At 42.7% G+C, this 18618-nt stretch overlaps 3 protein-coding genes across 3 annotated transcripts; 1 reads left to right on the top strand and 2 right to left on the bottom strand.

Annotated features, from left to right (window-relative positions):
- Window positions 1-4728: 4728 nt before the first annotated feature.
- mrps24 (mitochondrial ribosomal protein S24) lies at window positions 4729-6085 on the top strand. The gene is made up of 4 exons (XM_054757623.1): window positions 4729-5119; window positions 5356-5433; window positions 5515-5626; window positions 5695-6085. The coding sequence occupies exons 1-4, from the start codon at window positions 5078-5080 to the stop codon at window positions 5976-5978; spliced, it is 516 nt and encodes a 171-aa protein (XP_054613598.1). The 5' UTR covers window positions 4729-5077; the 3' UTR covers window positions 5979-6085.
- A 17-nt stretch (window positions 6086-6102) lies between these two features.
- On the bottom strand, window positions 6103-10594 carry gnsb (glucosamine (N-acetyl)-6-sulfatase (Sanfilippo disease IIID), b). The gene is made up of 13 exons (XM_054757622.1): window positions 10312-10594; window positions 9526-9585; window positions 9254-9457; window positions 8365-8430; window positions 8199-8297; window positions 7865-8032; window positions 7684-7766; window positions 7505-7623; window positions 7313-7416; window positions 7140-7241; window positions 6958-7068; window positions 6779-6889; window positions 6103-6692 (listed from the first exon to the last, which is right to left on the bottom strand). The coding sequence occupies exons 1-13, from the start codon at window positions 10450-10452 to the stop codon at window positions 6543-6545; spliced, it is 1518 nt and encodes a 505-aa protein (XP_054613597.1). The 5' UTR covers window positions 10453-10594; the 3' UTR covers window positions 6103-6542.
- A 410-nt stretch (window positions 10595-11004) lies between these two features.
- On the bottom strand, window positions 11005-13597 carry ved (ventrally expressed dharma/bozozok antagonist). The gene is made up of 3 exons (XM_054757697.1): window positions 13243-13597; window positions 11489-11811; window positions 11005-11397 (listed from the first exon to the last, which is right to left on the bottom strand). The coding sequence occupies exons 1-3, from the start codon at window positions 13466-13468 to the stop codon at window positions 11050-11052; spliced, it is 897 nt and encodes a 298-aa protein (XP_054613672.1). The 5' UTR covers window positions 13469-13597; the 3' UTR covers window positions 11005-11049.
- Between the last annotated feature and the right edge of the window lie 5021 nt (window positions 13598-18618).

The raw sequence follows: 18618 nt of genomic DNA, 5'->3' as shown, positions 1-18618 counted from the left end.
AAGATAAAGGACATTTTCACCCAGTTCATCTGACTAAAGCAATTGAAAAAGAAATAGGGAAAGTTAAATACGCCAAAATGCTCAATAACAGAAGAATATTAATATCGACAGCAAATAAAAGACAGCAAGAAAACATTATGAGATTGAAGTACCTTGATGGAGGAGAAATAAAAGTACACATACCAGGAGAGGCAGCAGTAATAAGAGGAGTTATATCAAACGTACCGTTGGAAATGTCCATGGATGAGGTGAAGAGAGAAATAAGAGGTGGCAAAATAACAGAAGCTAGACGACTCCAAACCAGCAGAGGAGGAGTAAAAAGTGACAGTTTGTCTGTATTACTTGTATTTGAAAAGACAATACCGACAGACATACGTATAGGATGTATGAATTTTAGGGTGAGGGAGTACATTCCTCAACCACTAAGATGTTACAAATGTCAGAGAATGGGACACACGGCACAGCAATGTCAGTGGAGGCAAAGGTGTGCAAAGTGTGGTGGAGAACATGACTATGGGAAGTGTGCTAGCGATGCTAAACTAAGATGTTGCAATTGTGGAGGAGAACATAGTGCCGCATATGGCGGCTGTGAAGTGCAAAGACATGCCAAAGAAGTGCAAAAATACAAAAGAGAAAATAAGGTATCATATGCTGAAGCAGTAAAGAATATAGGTATGTGTGTAATTAAGCAAAATAAACCAGTAGAGAATCAGGAAACTCATATAGACCAGACAGGACAAGTAGTAGGGCTTCCTCAGAGAACAGACCATAGAAGATCTCAATCAGAATGGAATGCTCCTCAACAGAAATGTAATCATAAGTGTGCAATTGAAGAAGACACATTAGTAGTAAATAAAAAGAACTTTGTAGCTTTTATATGTAAAGTCATCAATGTGGCCACGAGGCAGGAAAGGAAAAGTGACAGGATCAAAACGGTTGTGGAAGCGGCAGAACAATATTTAAACATCAAAGACGTGAAAGCAGAAGAAATACATAGTATGTTGACTATACATAATGATGCAGGACCTCAGAACGGTAATTAAAATCACAATGGTACTCCACATCCTACAATGGAATGCAAGAAGTTTAATAGCAAATGGACAAGAACTTAAGAAATATATAACAGAAAGTAGGAAAAGACCTGATATTATATGTGTGCAAGAAACGTGGCTTAGACCACAGCTGGATTATGTGTTGAATGGCTATGAATCAGTGCGATTCGATCGAAAAGAAAACCAAGGGGGAGGGTGTGCAACATTTGTGAGGGATGGAATAATATATAATAGAATAACAACAGCAAATGAAATAGAATGTGTGATTGTTGAAATACATCAAGCAAATACAAATATAATCATTATTAATATATATAACCCCTGTAAACTACTAGATGTTGAAACAATGGAGAAGATAATAAGGAGGCATGGTGGTAGAGAGATCTGGTGTGGGGACTTTAATGCACATAATAGTTTATGGGGAAGTAAGCAAACAGATCACAATGGAATAGTAGTAGAAGAACTCATGGATATCAGACAGTTAGTATGCTTAAACAAGGGAAATGGAACAAGAATAGATATACGGTCAAATACAATGTCATGCATTGATTTAACTCTGGTCTCACATAGCTTGGCAAGTTCCTGTGAATGGTATGTAAATGAAACCACAAGTATAGGAAGTGACCATTTTCCGATAAGTTGTACAATAAACGCAGAAGTAGATATCAAAGAAAGACACAGACATAAAAAGTGGTGCTTTTCAAAAGCGGATTGGAGAAAATTCAGGGAGGAATGTAGTAAAGCAGCAAATTCAATATCAATGGAAGGTGGCATAGAGGAATGCACAGTTAAGATGACAAATAAGATCATAGAGGCAGCAATGAAAAGTATACCGTGTAAGTCAATTGGAGGGGAAAGGAAAATGGTTCCATGGTGGAATGAAAAGTGCACAACAGCTGTAAAAGAAAGAAATTGCGCATTAAGAAGGTTAAGGAAGAACCTCAGCCAAGAAAATGTAATAAATTATCAGAGGAAAAAAGCTATAGCCCGAAGAGTAATTAAAAACAGTAAACAAAACGCATGGAGGGATTATTGCTCTGCCATAGGAAGGGAAATTAAGATAGGAGATGTATGGTCAATGTTAAAGAAGATGAGTGGGAAAAACGTGTTTACTAAAATACCTATATTAGAAGATAAGGGAACAATGTATGTGACTGATAAAGAAAAAGCAAATGTGCTGGGGAAAAAGTTTGCAGGGGTGCATAGTGGAGACCATCTGGATGAAAATCATAGACGAGGGAAGGAGAGGATGATAAAAAAGAATAGGGATGTGTTACTAAAACAGGATAGTGAGGAGAGTGTGATGGATGTTGAAATTAATATCAATGAATTGCTAATAGTATTAAATAAAAGTAAAGATACTGCAACAGGAGAAGACCAATTGAGTTATATTATGTTCCAGAACTTACCAGAAAATATGTTGGGAAAAATATTATATTTATTTAACAAAATATGGGAAGAAGGGAAAATACCAAAGCAATGGAAAAGTGCATTAATTTTACCATTTAATAAACCCGGTAAGGATCCAAAACACCCTGTGAATTATCGACCTATTGCTCTTACATCACATCTATGCAAATGGATGGAGAAAGTTCTAGTCAGAAGACTTAACTATTTCCTTGAAAGTCGAGAGTTACTTACAACTTATCAGTGTGGGTTTAGAAAAGGACGATCAACAATGGATGCTGTAGTTAGAGTAAGTAATGAAATAGAGAAAACCTTTAAAATGAAAGAGTTGATGAATATTGTATTCTTTGATATTGAAAAGGCTTATGATTCCATGTGGCGGGAGGGTTTATTGATTAAGATGAATAGGATGGGAATTAGAGGTAGGTTCTATAACTGGGTCCTTGATTTCATATCGAACAGAAAGTTCAAAGTTAAAGTAGGATCAGAGATGTCAGAAGAATACAGTATAGCAAATGGTATACCACAGGGGAGTGTAATTAGCCCAGTTTTGTTTAACATAATGATAAATGATATATTCATGAATCTGGATAGAAGGATTGGGTCGGCCCTATATGCAGATGATGGAGTGATTTGGGCAAGGGGACGAGATTCTATAAATGTGACAAGTAAAATGAAGGAAGCAATAAAGAAGATAGAACAATGGTCATATGACTGGGGATTTAAGCTATCACCCAATAAAACATGTTACATGACGATTACCCGGAAAAAAGGCATAAAAAATCAGAACCTGATGCTATATGGACAAAACATGATAAAAGTAGATCATTTTAAATATCTTGGTATGTGGCTAGATCAGAAAGGCACATGGAAGACCCATGTGGAAAAGGTAGAAGAGAAATGTAAGAGGATAATAAACTTAATGAGAGCTGTTACAGGTAAGGAGTGGGGAGCAGATAAACAGTCACTAATATATATATATAGAGCTTTGATGAGAGCAAATATAGATTATGGAAGTTTTGTATATGGAGCTGCAGCTAAAACACATTTAATGAAAATAGAAAGAAATATTCCCAAAGCATTTAGGATAAGTACAGGTGCAATCACATCAACACCAATGAAAGCAATGCAGGTTGAGTTAGGAGAAGTACCGTATGACCTGAGAAGAGATCAACTTATGTTGACATACTGGAGTAGACTTAAAGGATGTAGGCATGGACATCTGGCCAAGAATGTGATAGAGGAATGTTGGGAGTATAATACAACTAAAAGTAATAGCTTTGGGTGGGTAATTAAAGATAAAATAGATAAATATAACATAAAAAATATACATATTAATAATTCTACACCCATAAGCAATATTCCTATCTGGCTATTTCCGAAACCTGAAGTAGATATACATATAACAGAGTTAAAAAATAAATGGAAAGATAATGAAAAAGGACATAAGGCAAGTCAATATATTAAAAACAAATATTATGGTTACTTAGATATGTATACAGATGGATCAAAAAGCGAAGAAGGGAAGGTGGGGATTGGAATCTATGTACCAACAATGAATTATAGCATCATTAAAAGATTACCTGACCAGCTATCGGTTTATACAGCAGAAATGATGGCAATTATTATAGGCTTGCAATGGATAGAGGAAATAAAACCAGATAGAGTGGTATGCTGTGTGGACTCTCTGGCAGCATTATATAGTATTAAAAATATGGAATCAAGTCGAGAGGATTTATTATTAGAAATACATCAAAACTTATTCCAACTACATATGTTAAAAATAGACATAAGATTTTGCTGGGTGCCTGCACATGTAGGGGTGGAGGGGAATGAGGTGGCAGATAAAATGGCTAAAATGGGAATTAGAAGGAATGAAATGATAGATATACCTGCTGGTAAAGGCAAAGTAAAGGCAATAATCAAAAAACAAATGATGGAGAAATGGCAAAATAGGTGGGATGAGGGTAGTAGCGGGAGAAAGTATTATAAAGTACAAAAATCTATCAGCACACAAGGGGTGAAGAGAAAAAACAGAAAAGAGGAAATAGTGTTAACTAGGATGAGGTTCAATCACACCGGGTTAAATGACAAGATGTTTTTGACAGGGAAATGTAAATCAAAAGTATGTATGGAGTGCAAAAGTATAGAGAACGTAGAACACATATTACTACACTGCAAGAGATATAGGGAAGAACGTGTAACGTTAAGGAAAAGAATTAAGAAGATAGGAAGGGAATGGAGCATTGAGGGTATCTTAGGAACAGGTGGGGAGGGGGAAAGAGATATACAGAGGGCAGTGATAGAATATTTGAAGGACACAGGATTATATAATAGAATATAGATAAGTATTAGAATATTTTAGTATTATATTATATAGTATTATATAGTAATATATAGTATTATATAAGTATTATTATTAGGATTATTATTAGTAGTAGTATAAGTAGTCTCCTCACTATCTAAGATAGCATAAAGTAAGATACTGTATATGGCCCATGTTACATACTCCGGTACAGTAGGTGGCGGTATGCACCTTTTCAAGTCATGGTTGCAACCCGCCATTAAACTAAAAGAAGAAGAAGAAGAACAGTGTTCCTGCTAACAGCTAAACAAAGATGGCGGCGCCCTTGAGCAGCGCAGAGATCGGAAGGTTACTCGTGAGTAAAAAATATACATGTGTTTCGTGTTAAGATGTAACGTTTTGTACACAAGTGAGTTGTGTTTCACTCATCTTACGGTTGAGGTCTGGTAGGTGTTCAACAGTTGTTGTGTAGTTACTGTACGATGCTGTTGTATGTAATACTGTACTGACGTTAGGCATGTTAGTAGTGGCCTTGTCTATTTAATAAAGGTCACACCAATTAAACTGTGGTGTTGTTTGTTTTATCTACAGGCTGTCTTTAGCAAGCTTAATTGTTTGGGCATTTCTCCAGCAAGTAGATGTCTTCATGTCTCTGCAGTCTGCTGCAAGGTAAACAGACTGTGGGCAAATATTGGCACAGCATATATCTTCAGAAATGTTCTAAGAACCTCCTTCTTGAACATTCTGTAGAACCAAGCTGCTCGCGTGCGAGTAGGAAAAGGAGACCGACCTGTGACCTACGAGCGGGCCCTGAAACCTCATCACATCGGCCACCGTAAAGGATGGCTGTCCCAGCATACCAGTGAGTCTCTTCGTCCTGTTCTCAGTCGTACAAGCTCAGGTGTTTGGCTTCATATGTTCCACTTGCAGGTAACCTTAAAGGAGAAGAAGGAGCAGCAGATCGGGCAGTGGAGGACTCATTCATCAGGAGGTTCATGTTTGGGACCTTCCACGGCTGCCTGGCCAATGAGGTCGTAATCAAGAGGCGCGGCAACATGCTAACGGTGTGCGCCTTAATGCTACAAAAGCTTCCACCACACAAGTTCTACTTCTTAATTGGCTACTCAGAGTCGCTGTTGTCACACTTTTACAAGTGTCCCGTCAAGTTGGACATTCAGACGCTGCAGGACAAACAAGTCTACAAGTATTTCTAACCAAAGACTTTCACTTCCTGTTTTCTGTCACAAAATGCTGTGTGTCACCGCGTGATGTTTTGAAGGAACACGCACCAGGACCTTTGTGTACCTAATAAAAAGAATCCAAGGGTTACAAAGGCTTTTTATTGACTTTGTGAAAGTGAAATGTGACAGGACCAACATGAAACATCAGCATATGCTCATGTTTAAACATTCATGGTGCAAAACTACAACAAAAAGAAACCTCAACATGACAATTAAAAAAAAAAAATCATTGTAAAATAATTCACAAAATCTTATTTTTAGTGTGAGGCACAGAGACTATTGCAAAAATATCACAATAAAAGCAACAATGCTAAGCTAATGTGCAGCAAGCATCCTCAGCATGAAGACTGAATGGAAAAGTCTCCAAGTGCAACAGCTCAGTTACAACTGGAGGAATAAAATCTGACGGTGAGTTCAAGGACTCGAGCTTCGGCTCAGTCTGTGAAAGAAGTTAGGCTGCAGCGTGAAAAAGTGACGACACGATGACAGGAGGTTGGCAGGAATAAGGTCAGCCGTCTTTGGCATCCCGGATGACACCTAGGTGACGGAGCGACAGCCAACGCCCTGGCAGGACTGGAGCTTGATGAGCCGCTGATTCATGGTCTGTAGCATGTTCGGATCCACCTTCTTGACCACGTTCTCCAGCTGATGGGGGTCAGCGGTCAGGTTGTACACCTCCACGAAGGACTGTGGATGCAAGAGGCGGAGCTTCAGTTCTTGTTTTGTCAACTCTGAACTAAATCGTGACCAAGCTGAGGCGGCCATCTTGTTACCTCGCTGTCAGCAAACTCGCAGTACTGCAGGTCTTCCTGGCCGTCGAGCGTCCTGACGCAGGCGTACGTGTTGTTGAAGGCGTCTTCGCACACGCAGTCGGGGAAACATTGCTGAGGATGACAACATCCCTCCATCAATCCATCCACCATCAATCAATCAATCATAGCGGTGGACTCACGGACAGGCCGGGGCCCAGTTTGGGGCAGGCGGGCTCAGCGCTGGTTAGCCCCTCCCCCGTGTACTCCACCAGGAAAAACGCCCGTGCTGAGCCATTCCTCATCGACGGTGCCTGATGACGGAAGACACGTTAGCTCACAGAGACGTTTTAGGACGATGACATCATCAGGACCGCCGGCCCACCATGATGGAGAGGAAGGACTGGCCGTCCATGTTGGCGGCAGACATGTTGACACCAGCGATGTCCAGGATGGTGGGGGCTAGGTCGATGTTCAGCACGGGAGCCTGGAGGAGGAGGAAGAAGAAAAGGAATTCAAGATGATGTTCGTGTTTGGTGGTGAGGGAATGTTCCGGACCTTCAGCGTCTGCTTGGGCTTAATTCCAGGACCGCGGACCAGCAACGGCGTCCTGATGTCAAACTCGTATAGCTGACGCTTGTCGATGGGCAGCGAGAACTGACCTGCCAAGGAGAGAGAGGCTTCAAACGTGACATGGTCGTCACGGTGACCGTCTCACAAGCGCTCTGCAGACAGGAAGCAGCCTCTGACCTGTGTGGTAGCCATTATCAGACGTGAAGAAGACATAAGTGTTGTTCAGCTCCTTGATGTCCTCCAGCTTCTTCACCAGCTTCTCCACCAGGTCGTCCACAGACAGCAGCGTCCGCCACCTAAAGCGGAGACACGAGGGGTCAGTGATGATGTCATCCCCCGCACTAAAAGGGACATACCTCTTCCTGTAGGCGTCATCCAGGAAGGTGAGCGAGGTGTTTAGCATGGGGCTGATGGGCTGGCGCAGCAGCCAGTGCTTGTCCTGACGCGCACACACACACACACACACACACACACACACACACACACACACACACACGAGCTGGATGTCGCTTTAAGATCTGCTGACGGACGACTCACCTTTCCTGCTTTGTCGAAGCTTCCATCTCGGGGGGCTTTGACGTCCTCAAAGTGCTTCTGGTATTGTGGTGCGGAGTTCCACGGGAAGTGGGGGGCCGGGGGTGCCAACATGAGGAAGAAGGGGTGCAGCGGGCTCCGGTTGTCCAGGAAGTGAAGCGACCTGTTGGCCTTGTGAGAAGAACGTCGTCAGTAAAGGCTCGTTATGTTGATGATCAACCAGAGTCACCTGACTGGCAGACGACTACTGGCACATTTTATTCTTCTGCTGATGTGGACATTTTCCCATCACATAGCGCTCGTGTAAACGTGCACGTGTGCCTGAGTGAGAGCTTACAATGAGGTCGGTGAGGTAGTCGTCATTGTAAATATCACCATGCTTCTCCTCTTGTCCGTTGTTGGAGAGCGTGTAGTTGTAGTACTGCGAGTTCCCCACCTGTGGTGACAGAGAGCATTGTGTGCGAGTGTGTGCATGTGCGTGCGTGCGTGCGTGAAACCCTTACCAGTGCGTGCCACTGGTCCCAGCCTGGTGGAACATGGCCGATGCCGCCCGCTTCCCGCTCACCGTACTGTGGACACAAGACAACATGGCTGCATTGTGACAGATCGTCCACTCGGTGGTCTTTGTAAGACAAGTGTTAGCTTAGCAACAAGTAGCCACACACTACAAGGTTGCATCTCCAAGGTTGGTGCGCTAGAGGACTTCCACTCAGTCTTTTGAGTGCATAAGCACAGCAAAATGCAGTGCACTGCCAGTACCTGGATGTTGCACTCCGCACATTCAAAATGGTGAGTGTGCAGCGCCATCTCGGCTACATGGCGGAAGGGGAGGAGGAGCAACCCATAGAGGTGCCGTCATTACGTGCTCAGGAACTAAGTACACGGTGTATAGAGTGCACTTATCGAAGTGTACTGACAACACGGCCCATGTGTACATGTTCATCTACATCGTCACCATCTTTGTATAGCAAAAAGGAGCGGGGTAACTTCCATTGAAGGAGACTTCAAAACAAAAGCACAGACGACTGCTAGTGATAGTGTTATCGTTGATCCCAGCCACCAGGGGGCATATTAGCATCATGGCTGCTGTATTGCTGTGATATGTTGTGATGTATTGAGTGGCACTTTGTGCTTCAATCATTCCTTCAGTTTTTATTTAAGTCACCGGTGTCCAAGTACGGCCCGTGGGCCATTTTCGGACTGCAGCCTGTTGTAATTGGCCCTGGGATTACATGAATTACATTTTTGACCTACATTTGGGTTGCTTTTATTATCTTTCATGTACAAATTGCATCAACCTTTCATTTTTATGTATACGGACCTCACCGGAAGAACTCTGGACACCCTTGCTTTAACTGAAGGAAACAGAAGTGTTCATGACGAGGTCCAGACCTGGTTGAGATACTTCCCAGCAAAGAAAGTCTGGTACTGCAGCTTGCTGAGGTAGACGGGGAAGGCGTCCAACTCGGCGCCGCTCTGCCACGGAAGGCTGGAGCAGTTCCCAGCCAGCGAGTTGTTCCTCACTTGGTGGTTGTGAGGGTAGCGGCCCGTCAGGATGCTGCTCCGACTTGGACAGCACAGCGGTGTCACTGTGAACTTCACGGAAGAGACAAGTCAGTTCAACGTCTTGACTTTCTACGTTTGGAGAGTCCAAAAGTACACACCGAGTTGACAAAGGTTGCACCTGAGTCTCCGATCAGCAACTGTGTCTTCTTCATTGGTGTCTGAGGAAGAGGAACAGAAAGCGTCTTGTCAACAAGGAGAAAAATACGCTCCAGTCCATGCTTTTGATGCCGTTAAAATGTCCACTGTCGCATTTTCATGACAATTCCAAATTGTTGTGAAATGTCCACTGGGTCAGATGTGCACGTGACCCCGCATACATTTTATTTACACCGCAAAACATTTCACTGACCATTTTACTACCATCGGAAAATGGGATTAGAAACAAATCAAAAGAACATCTTGGAAAGGCCGCCTCATAAAGCATCAAAACGTGGAAGTTGACATGGCTAATTATTCATGTTCATGTTAATCACCACACCTTCATGTGATCACTGCATAAACTTCATCATTTCACATCTTGGATTAGATTAGATTAGATTAGATTGTACTTTATTAATCCCACAGCGGGGAAATTCGCTTGTTACAGCAGCAAGCAAGATAGCAAGTAAAGAATACAAAAATAAGATAAGATAAAAAAATAGGTATAAAAGATATAAAAATTCCTTATTTCACATGAAATAAAAATACAGTTCTGTAAGAGTGACCCTGTTATAAACAGTACTGTCATGTAAACATTGAGCGAGATCAAAATCATACAACGTAAGTAACCAATACTTGAAGTACAGTTACAGAGGGGGTAAAGTGACATAGTGACTACAACATGATTCAGGTGCTGCAGAGAATTTAGAGAGAATTTACTTCGGGTTCGGTTAGGGTGGTCTCACCATGCCCCCCAGCTGGAGGTCCTGGTCGTCGGTGACGATGAGGAGGATGTTGCTCGCCCCTCCGCTGTGTACGCGCCTCACGCAGCAGGTGAGAAGGGCCACGAGAGCCACCACGGCGCGCACGGTACCACTCATCATCATCGAACCTCCAATGACACCAGAACCAACCAAACTGACCACCACGAACACGAGGAAGATTATTTAAGACGGCGAATAAGACTACGACGTGCTACCACGCGCTGCTGCGTCAAGTTTGAGGAAGTGCCGGCAGTCACGTGATGACAAGTGGGCGGAAGACCACGTGGGCAAAAGTGGACTTTAAACAACTTTTCAACGCTTGTCAGCTAAAAAACTCTTTTTACCCCCAACAAACGTCACAAACATAAAACACGTAGTACATAAAGACATAACATGTATATAAACATAAAAACATTACATAAACATACACGCTAGATAACTTTATTACATTAACATATAACATGTATAGAAACATATATATACCCTTATAGCATTTACATAAACATATTGAATGGGTTTTGCCATTTCATGTAGCGTTTTTGTATCAAACTAGGAACTATTTAACATACAAGAAATACAAATAAAGAGTTGAATTGAAATATTGATTTAATTTGCAATCACTCAAACACAATATTGCACACAAGCCTTCAGATTACAATTACAGTTACAGCTCATCTTATCAGACACACACGTCTTCCTCTTTCAAAATAAAAGCATTAGTCAGTAGTACTGAGAGTATGCTGGGTAGGGGCCCATGAGAGGAGTGGGTGTGGCAGCGGGCAACACCGTGGCGGGCAGGCCGCCATATTGGTAGAGGGAATCCAGAGGCAGCGAAGAGATGGCGGATGGCAGAGGCGAGGCGTACTGAAGGCCGTGAGGATGAGCAAAAGTGGCAGCTGTGTCCTGCGGCGATGCCAAGTGATACCTGGAATACGGCGCCGGCCTGAACGCCTGCAGCTCCGAGTACGGCGTGAAGTGGGACACGGTGTTGGCCTGGCAGGCGTGCGCCAGCGCATCCTGTACTGTCCTTTTCAGCTTCATGCGCCTGTTCTGGAACCAGTTTCTGATCTGGAAGCCAAACAAGGATATGTCACGAGACGAGGGACCACAACAGAGACCACCGGACTAGAAGACAAGCGGGTCCAAAGAGGGTTCTGACCTGTTTGTCAGACAGGTTGAGCTTCTTACAGAGCTCTGCCTTGTCCTGCGTCCCCAGGTAGGCATTCCTCTTGAAGGCTCGTTCCAAGCTGCTGATCTGCTCCGCCGTGAAGGCCGTGCGGGGTCTCCTCCCTGAGGGGGGGGTTGACGGCAAGGAGGTGGGGGCGATGTCCGTGTTATGGGCTGACGGTGAGATGGAATGCTCACCCTCGCTCTCGTAACCTGACGTTTCCTCCTCTGTCCCACTGCTGAAACCTGCCTCAGACCCTGCAAGAAGAAAACGAACCATAAAATACACAACCACAACGTAGCCCACCTGGCATCCTCCACATCTCTACATGTACCATTATACATGTACGTGCAGTGATCACCACAACGTAGCCCACCACCCATATTGTGGATCTTCTCATACGGTCCTCTAGATCAGTGATTGCCAACCCCCTAGTGGTCTGTGGAAACGTTTCATTTCCAAGATTGGGAACCGAGGGTTAGTTAGATCAAGCACTGGTGTATACAGTACATACTGATACGGATACGGATACTGATACTGATACGGATACTGACGTGTGACATCTCCTGGACCCGACTTGTGCCTTGATTTATGTTATTTTTGGAAAAGTTTGGAAAGATTGAATTTATTTTTGGTAATGGGGTATTGTTTAAAATATATGAATTTGCTGATTTTATTTTGATTGCTAACTTTCATGTTCTTATTTTTATATTGGTATTTTATTGCAGTAAAACGACTCATAAAAACCGCTATATATATATATACACATACATATACATATATACTGTATATGTGTATATATACATATATGTTCTCCCCGTGTGTGGGGGGGTTTCCTCCCACATTCCAAAAACATGCATGTTAGCTTCATTGGAGACTCTAAATGGTCCATAGGTATGAATGTGATTGGTTGTCTATATGTGCCCTGTCATTGGCTGGACACCAGTCCTGGGTGTACCCCGCTTGTCGTCCCAAGTCAGCTGGGATAGGCTCCAGCATCCCCCCAACAACCCTAGTGAGGATAAGAGGCATAGAAAATGATAGAAGGGTGTTTTTTGGCACTACTTTGTGCTCTATAGCTGATGTCATGTGAATTACTCCTGTGTGAGATCAATTAATTATCTTAGCCATCTGAGATGAGATATTGTTTCCCAAGTATAAACAAACAAAGACGAATTGAATTCAATTTCTTTGTAGAAAGGTGCTTTATGAAAGTAAGTGCATTTCCTCGTGTTCACTCACAGCGCAGCCTTGACAGGTTCGGTATGGTGGCAACGTTGACGTAAGGCTCAGCGCTGTGGCCGATTTAACAACAGCACTTCCTGTTTCCCAGAGTGCTTTGTTGTAAATGGCAGCTAAGTTACATGTTTAGTTGTTGATTATTCAGCATTATTGGTTGGTAGTGTCTTGTCTGTTGCTATCTACCCATTACGTTGCTGTGTGGGTTTGTTTTAGCTCTTTCTTGAAAGACATGTGAGAGGTATACGGAAAGATAACCCCCCTGCCCTGCAATTTCTATGGAGCTGGTAAATTCATTGTGAGCTCTGTTGTTACTGTGCTTGCTAAAGAAAGCGTTACTTCTTCCGTATGAACTACATGATTTATCAAAACATTGGTGCTAAAAGATCTATATTGGCTTTCAGTGTTAGCCATGTTGACTGCCATTACATTTCTATGCCAGTATGGGTGGGCCGATATTATGGGACATCCCGAGTTGAAACAAATGCTTAGTAAGGCGTGCTTACCTGGCTGCTGCATGCTGCTGTTGGATGGTCCATAAAAACGAAGGTCAGGCTTTCTGGCATCATGCCGTTCCTGCTGAGGTCCACTCTGGCTTTTTGGACGGCAGTAAAAACCAGGCAGACTCTCAGCATCTGTCCCGCAGGCCGTGGGTGCGGGTGTGGCAGCGGGGTCGGTAGCGGCGGTCTGGCTGCTTTGTGCCATCCACTCGATGGAGAAGTGTCCCCACATGACGTCAAGATGATCTCAGGCCGGTAGAAGCGTCTGCTGAGTCAAGTTGGCATGCAGGTAAGAGAGGTTCCTCAAGATGCTCCTCTGTACTTATAGGCCACGTCCCGCCTTGACGCACATCAAAGCACATGTCCTCCACCTCTGACACCCCCCACACCATGCACCCCCCATCCCTTGAGTTGTCCCAACTGCAGTCATGAAAGCGTCTCTTTCAGCCTCAATGAGGCTGTTCCAACATGGCTCCACTCAGTCTGGACCTCCTTACCCCAGCCCCCCCACCTTCCTGCCTCCTAAAAGATAATAGACACACCTCGCCCCTGCACGTCCTCTCACGCACGCCCATGAATATACTCCCAACATCCTGACGTGGCGTTCACATGCGTTTGAGGAATAACCAGCACTGCTGAGTGGATCAACATGAGGATTATCCTGGGATTATCCCAGATTAAAGTATCTTCACAGTCACTGTGTCAACTCTCTCATCCAATTGTTGATAACTCAATCATTCATATCTAACCTAAACCTGAACGAACTCATTCTAACTCTAACCTACCGGTAACCTAAGATAACCTAACCTTTTACAATATCTTCAATTGGGAAACTACTAAATACTCCAATCAAATACTTTTTGGTACTATAAATATTAGTATACTTCCTATTTGCTTTGATGAAGATTTACAATAGAGATATTATCTTATAAATATGACTGTAATAAATGAGATCATGTTGTTATTTGGTGATATGCTTTCCAATGGCAGCTATTATTGCCATTACTGTTATATGCAGATGTTATGTGTTGGTATGTTAGCATGTTAGTATATTCATTTCATCATGTTTTTATGATTTACAATGACATATCTTGCTACAGAACTCTTCTTAGACCGAATTAAATGACATGTTTGTATCATTTCAATTACTGTACTGCTAGAAAAATATCAGTATGTGACATTAGATCATGTTCTTGAGTTTTACGACATCAGTGAGACCACGTTCTGATTTGAAACGACATTCTTCATTGCTTTGATCACTGACAATTACACAAATCCTCAGTCATTACTATGATACTCATTAGTAGCGACCACTCACTTGTACTCTACCTTCTATATGCAGTACTTTGCATACGTACTGTGTATTTTCTACTTTGTATACGTAGTACTTTGTACATGTAGTGTGTATTTGTACTTTGTATACGTAGTACTTTGCATATGTACTGTGTATTTTCTACCTTGTACAGTATATATGTTTGTACAGTGCGTATGTGGTGAATAAAGCTATGTTGCAGTGTTAGCTATACGTATTTGCTTATGTATTAAAAAGGTTCATTGCTAGAAGCACTACTGGTGCACTCGTAGTGGGTGTGACGTCACAGTGGGGTGCACGTGCGCACGGTCAGGCATGATCCATTAGTGGCGCTCATGAGGGGGTGTTGGCGTCATTATTTTATGGAAACACCACAGCTCCATTCACACATAAACCAGCGCCGTGCACGTCGACCATTCGTGCGCGCGCATACTACAACTTCAATGGGTATCTAACACGCACAGTGAAGGAGACAACTGACACCACTATGACGTCACACCCCCACTGTCACGTGTCGGATGATTATGAATAACTAATGTTACAAAATAATCACGTCAATATGTAATACATCATCAATAAGTTCTGATCATTTGATCAGAGTGATGAAACATGAATAGAAACTCTTAACTGCAAACATTTGTGTTGATTTGTTAGAAAATACACACATACATACATCATGATAAGTACTGCTAGAATCTGAATCATCTATCTAATAAAGTATATCTATGTAAGTAAGTATCTATGTAAGTCATAAAGTATCTATCTAATAAAGTATATCTGTGTAAGTAAGTATCTATGTAAGTCATAAAGTATCTATCTAATAAAGTATATCTGTGTAAGTAAGTATCTATGTAAGTCATAAAGTATCTATCTAATAAAGTATATCTGTGTAAGTATCTATGTAAGTCATAAAGTATCTATCTAATAAAGTATATCTGTGTAAGTAAGTATCTATGTAAGTCATAAAGTATCTATCTAATAAAGTATATCTATGTAAGTAAGTATCTATGTAAGTCATAAAGTATCTATCTAATAAAGTATATCTGTGTAAGTAAGTATCTATGTAAGTCATAAAGTATCTATCTAATAAAGTATATCTGTGTAAGTAAGTATCTATGTAAGTCATAAAGTATCTATCTAATAAAGTATATCTGTGTAAGTAAGTATCTATGTAAGTCATAAAGTATCTATCTAATAAAGTATATCTGTGTAAGTAAGTATCTATGTAAGTCATAAAGTATCTATCTAATAAAGCAGGGGTCACCAACGTTTTTCCTTGTGAGAGCTACTTTTACAAAATGAAAATGGCCAAGAGCTACTCATTTTTGTAACATTTCTTTTCAGAGCTTATTTTAAACCCAAACAAAGCGAATATACTTGTATTACCAGAACATGAACAAAATGCTGGTGTCCACAACTCACATGTTGTATTTCACAATGCATTTCTTTCTACTCTTCTTTCATTATTAACTGGAAACCTGAATGAAAAGCAGGCTTGCGGGCACCTCATGTGGTCGTGGGGGCTACCTGGGGGAGGCACCACGTTGGTGACCCCTGTAATAAAGTATATCTATGTAAGTCATAAAATATTTAAGTAAGTAATATAGTATCTATATAATAAAGTATATCTATGTAAGTAATAAAGTACAGTCAAACCTGTCTTAGCGGCCACCTGTATAGAACCACCACACAGCGCCAGCCGACACCCGCGGGGCAGCAAACCCCAGAGAGGGAGCGGGAGCGCCGCACTCCAAGCCGCAGGGAGGCCAAGCACCAGAGCTGAGAAGGCGAGACCAGCAGCAGACCTGCCGACGGACTCCACCAACCACCAGAAGCCAGACCACCCGCGCACCGGAGCCCCACCCCCGTCAAGCCCGCAGACCGGGGGAGGCGAGGACACAGACAACGGCCCAGCAGAGCACAAAGAGCAGCGGCAACAAAAGCCCAAGCGCCCGGCAGAGCACGACCCCCACAGCGGGCCCGGCCCCAGGGCACACGCCTAAGTAAGTAAGAAAGTATCTATATAATAAAGTATATCTATGTAAGTAATAAAGTATCTCTATGTAAGTAATAAAGTATCTATATAATAAAGTATATCTATGTAAGTAATAAAGTATCTATATGATAAAGTATATCTATGTAATTAATAAAGTATCTAAGTAAGTAATAAAGTATGCAATAAAGTATCCATGTAAGTACTAAAGTATGTATGCAAGTAATGAAGTATCTACAGTATGTAATATGTAATCATCTTCATGTCAATAAATCCAACCAATTAGATGATTTGAAACAAGAAATCATTCAACAGTTGTGACTTGGTGGAGGTCAACACTTGCTGGGTCTTCTTAAACATCAGTTGGTGGACGTCCCGTCTGCACGAGGGTGTGTGGGGGACATGAATGAGGTCCATCTAGCAGCCAAACGAATGATGGCTTTCAACTCCTGGAACGGACCAATCAGCACACGGCGCCGTCACTTTCTAACACCACAAGCTCATCTAGCGCGTTGAATCATTTGGTCTGATCTCATCATCAGTGAGGTTTCCAAAGTCCAGAAGGTCAAAGTGCTGGTACAGGACCTCCATGGGACTGGAGCACCCTTGGAAGTCTCTAAATGATTAGCTTACATTATCTTTCATTTGTTTGTGTACGTTGCTGTGAGGGTCACGACTGTCCTTTTGGGGCAAAGCCCCTGTCCCCACTTTCACACACCCCCGCCCCAGCTGAGCTGGCCTCTCATTGGCTCCATTCAGACTCTTTCATGTCTCGATGGGCCTGTTTGCTACTGTGTTATGGACACCCCCCCCACACACGTCATTTAATGACAGGCTGTTTAACATCTGCTGGTCTTGTGAAGATGACACACACCAAACCAACAGGAAGTCCATCAGGCGTTGTCATCGTCATGTCATGTGATCATTTCATACTAGCAGTAATCAGTAGAACACATCAGCAGACGTGTGTGTGTGTGTGTGTGTGTGTGTGTGTGTGTGTGTGTGTGTGAGTGGATTGGGCCGTGCACATCAAGGTGATTCAGATCATTGATCTGCATTGGCACTGGTCTCCAGGAGTGGCCCGCCCCGTCTGTTAGGAGCGCTTCCCCTCGCCTATTGATGCCTATCAGGCTTTCAAAGGCTCGCAGGCTTTGATGGGACCAGCGGGACTCGTCATGGAGGACAAACCGGCACTGCCGCCCCCCACCCCCAAGAGACGCGCTTCAGGCCTCCAGACTCACGTGTGGCTTCACCTTAGCATTTAGCTGAAAGCATGGCACATGGTTATAGTTCCTGATCATAAGTGAAACTCACATTAAGGCCCTGTCCACACGGAAACATTCCTGGCAATTTTTTTTGGCAGGTTGAAAAAAAAAGCGCATCCACACTGTGGATTAATAAATAGTTGCATCGAGACAGGAAGGGATGACTGGGTGGAAAGGATGGAACACACAAGGCACACCTACGTGTGGTACAGTACACACAGTCCAAATAGTCAGATAATACGTTATGTTGGCTTGTCGTCATAGCTCACTTCCGGTCACCTGACGGTGAAAAAAGCGGGTTGCTTCAGATTTTCCCACTCTGAAAGCAGCTTTCAAAAAAATCCTGTTTCAGGTCGCCCGGAACGTCATTATCTTCCATCAGCAACCAGACTTAGAGTCTCCACCGCGAAGGACGACGTCTGCCTCACAAACATCACCTTCACACTTTGGCCATCAAAGACACACGTGTTGGTGGCAAAAGAAGACAACAGTTTTGTCTTGTCTGGAGACACACAACCTCATCTTGGAAGTGTGGCAGAGCTATTTTTTTTACAGCTAAGAATATTTGATGGACTTTTAGGCATAAAATGTTGCATCCTGGACGAGGACGAGGAGGAGGAGACGCGTGAGCAGTGACGCTTTGATGTGGTGCTGCTATTTAGAAGTTAATGAGGCCGTTAGGAAGAGGTGAAGGAAACGCCAGCAACTTGACACGCTCTTACACACACAACACACACACACACACACACTTTTCCACTAAGGGCCACATTAAGAAACAATATTTTTTATTAAAAACACAAAAACCACTCCAA

This window comes from Dunckerocampus dactyliophorus, chromosome 17 (assembly GCF_027744805.1).
Source record: "Dunckerocampus dactyliophorus isolate RoL2022-P2 chromosome 17, RoL_Ddac_1.1, whole genome shotgun sequence".
Taxonomy (NCBI): domain Eukaryota; kingdom Metazoa; phylum Chordata; class Actinopteri; order Syngnathiformes; family Syngnathidae; genus Dunckerocampus; species Dunckerocampus dactyliophorus.
Note: the sequence above shows the minus strand (reverse complement) of the source record. Positions and strands in the feature narration are given on the sequence as shown.

Bases quoted from the DNA above. Each gene is read 5' to 3' on its own strand.
- mrps24 (XM_054757623.1), top strand. From the start codon at position 5,078: ATGGCGGCGCCCTTGAGCAGCGCAGAGATCGGAAGGTTACTC. The intron at 5,434-5,514 runs GTAAACAGACTG...AACATTCTGTAG, and splicing joins TCTCTGCAGTCTGCTGCAAG to AACCAAGCTGCTCGCGTGCG. The intron at 5,627-5,694 runs GTGAGTCTCTTC...TTCCACTTGCAG, and splicing joins ATGGCTGTCCCAGCATACCA to GTAACCTTAAAGGAGAAGAA.
- gnsb (XM_054757622.1), bottom strand. From the start codon at position 10,452: ATGATGATGAGTGGTACCGTGCGCGCCGTGGTGGCTCTCGTGGCCCTT. The intron at 9,586-10,311 runs GTGAGACCACCC...CCTCTTCCTCAG, and splicing joins ACCTCCAGCTGGGGGGCATG to ACACCAATGAAGAAGACACA. The intron at 7,069-7,139 runs GTGGGCCGGCGG...TTCCGTCATCAG, and splicing joins AGTCCTTCCTCTCCATCATG to GCACCGTCGATGAGGAATGG.
- ved (XM_054757697.1), bottom strand. From the start codon at position 13,468: ATGTGGGGACACTTCTCCATCGAGTGGATGGCACAAAGCAGCCAGACC. The intron at 11,812-13,242 runs GTAAGCACGCCT...AGAGATGTGGAG, and splicing joins CAGCAGCATGCAGCAGCCAG to GATGCCAGGTGGGCTACGTT. The intron at 11,398-11,488 runs GTCAGAACCCTC...TTTGGCTTCCAG, and splicing joins TCAACCTGTCTGACAAACAG to ATCAGAAACTGGTTCCAGAA.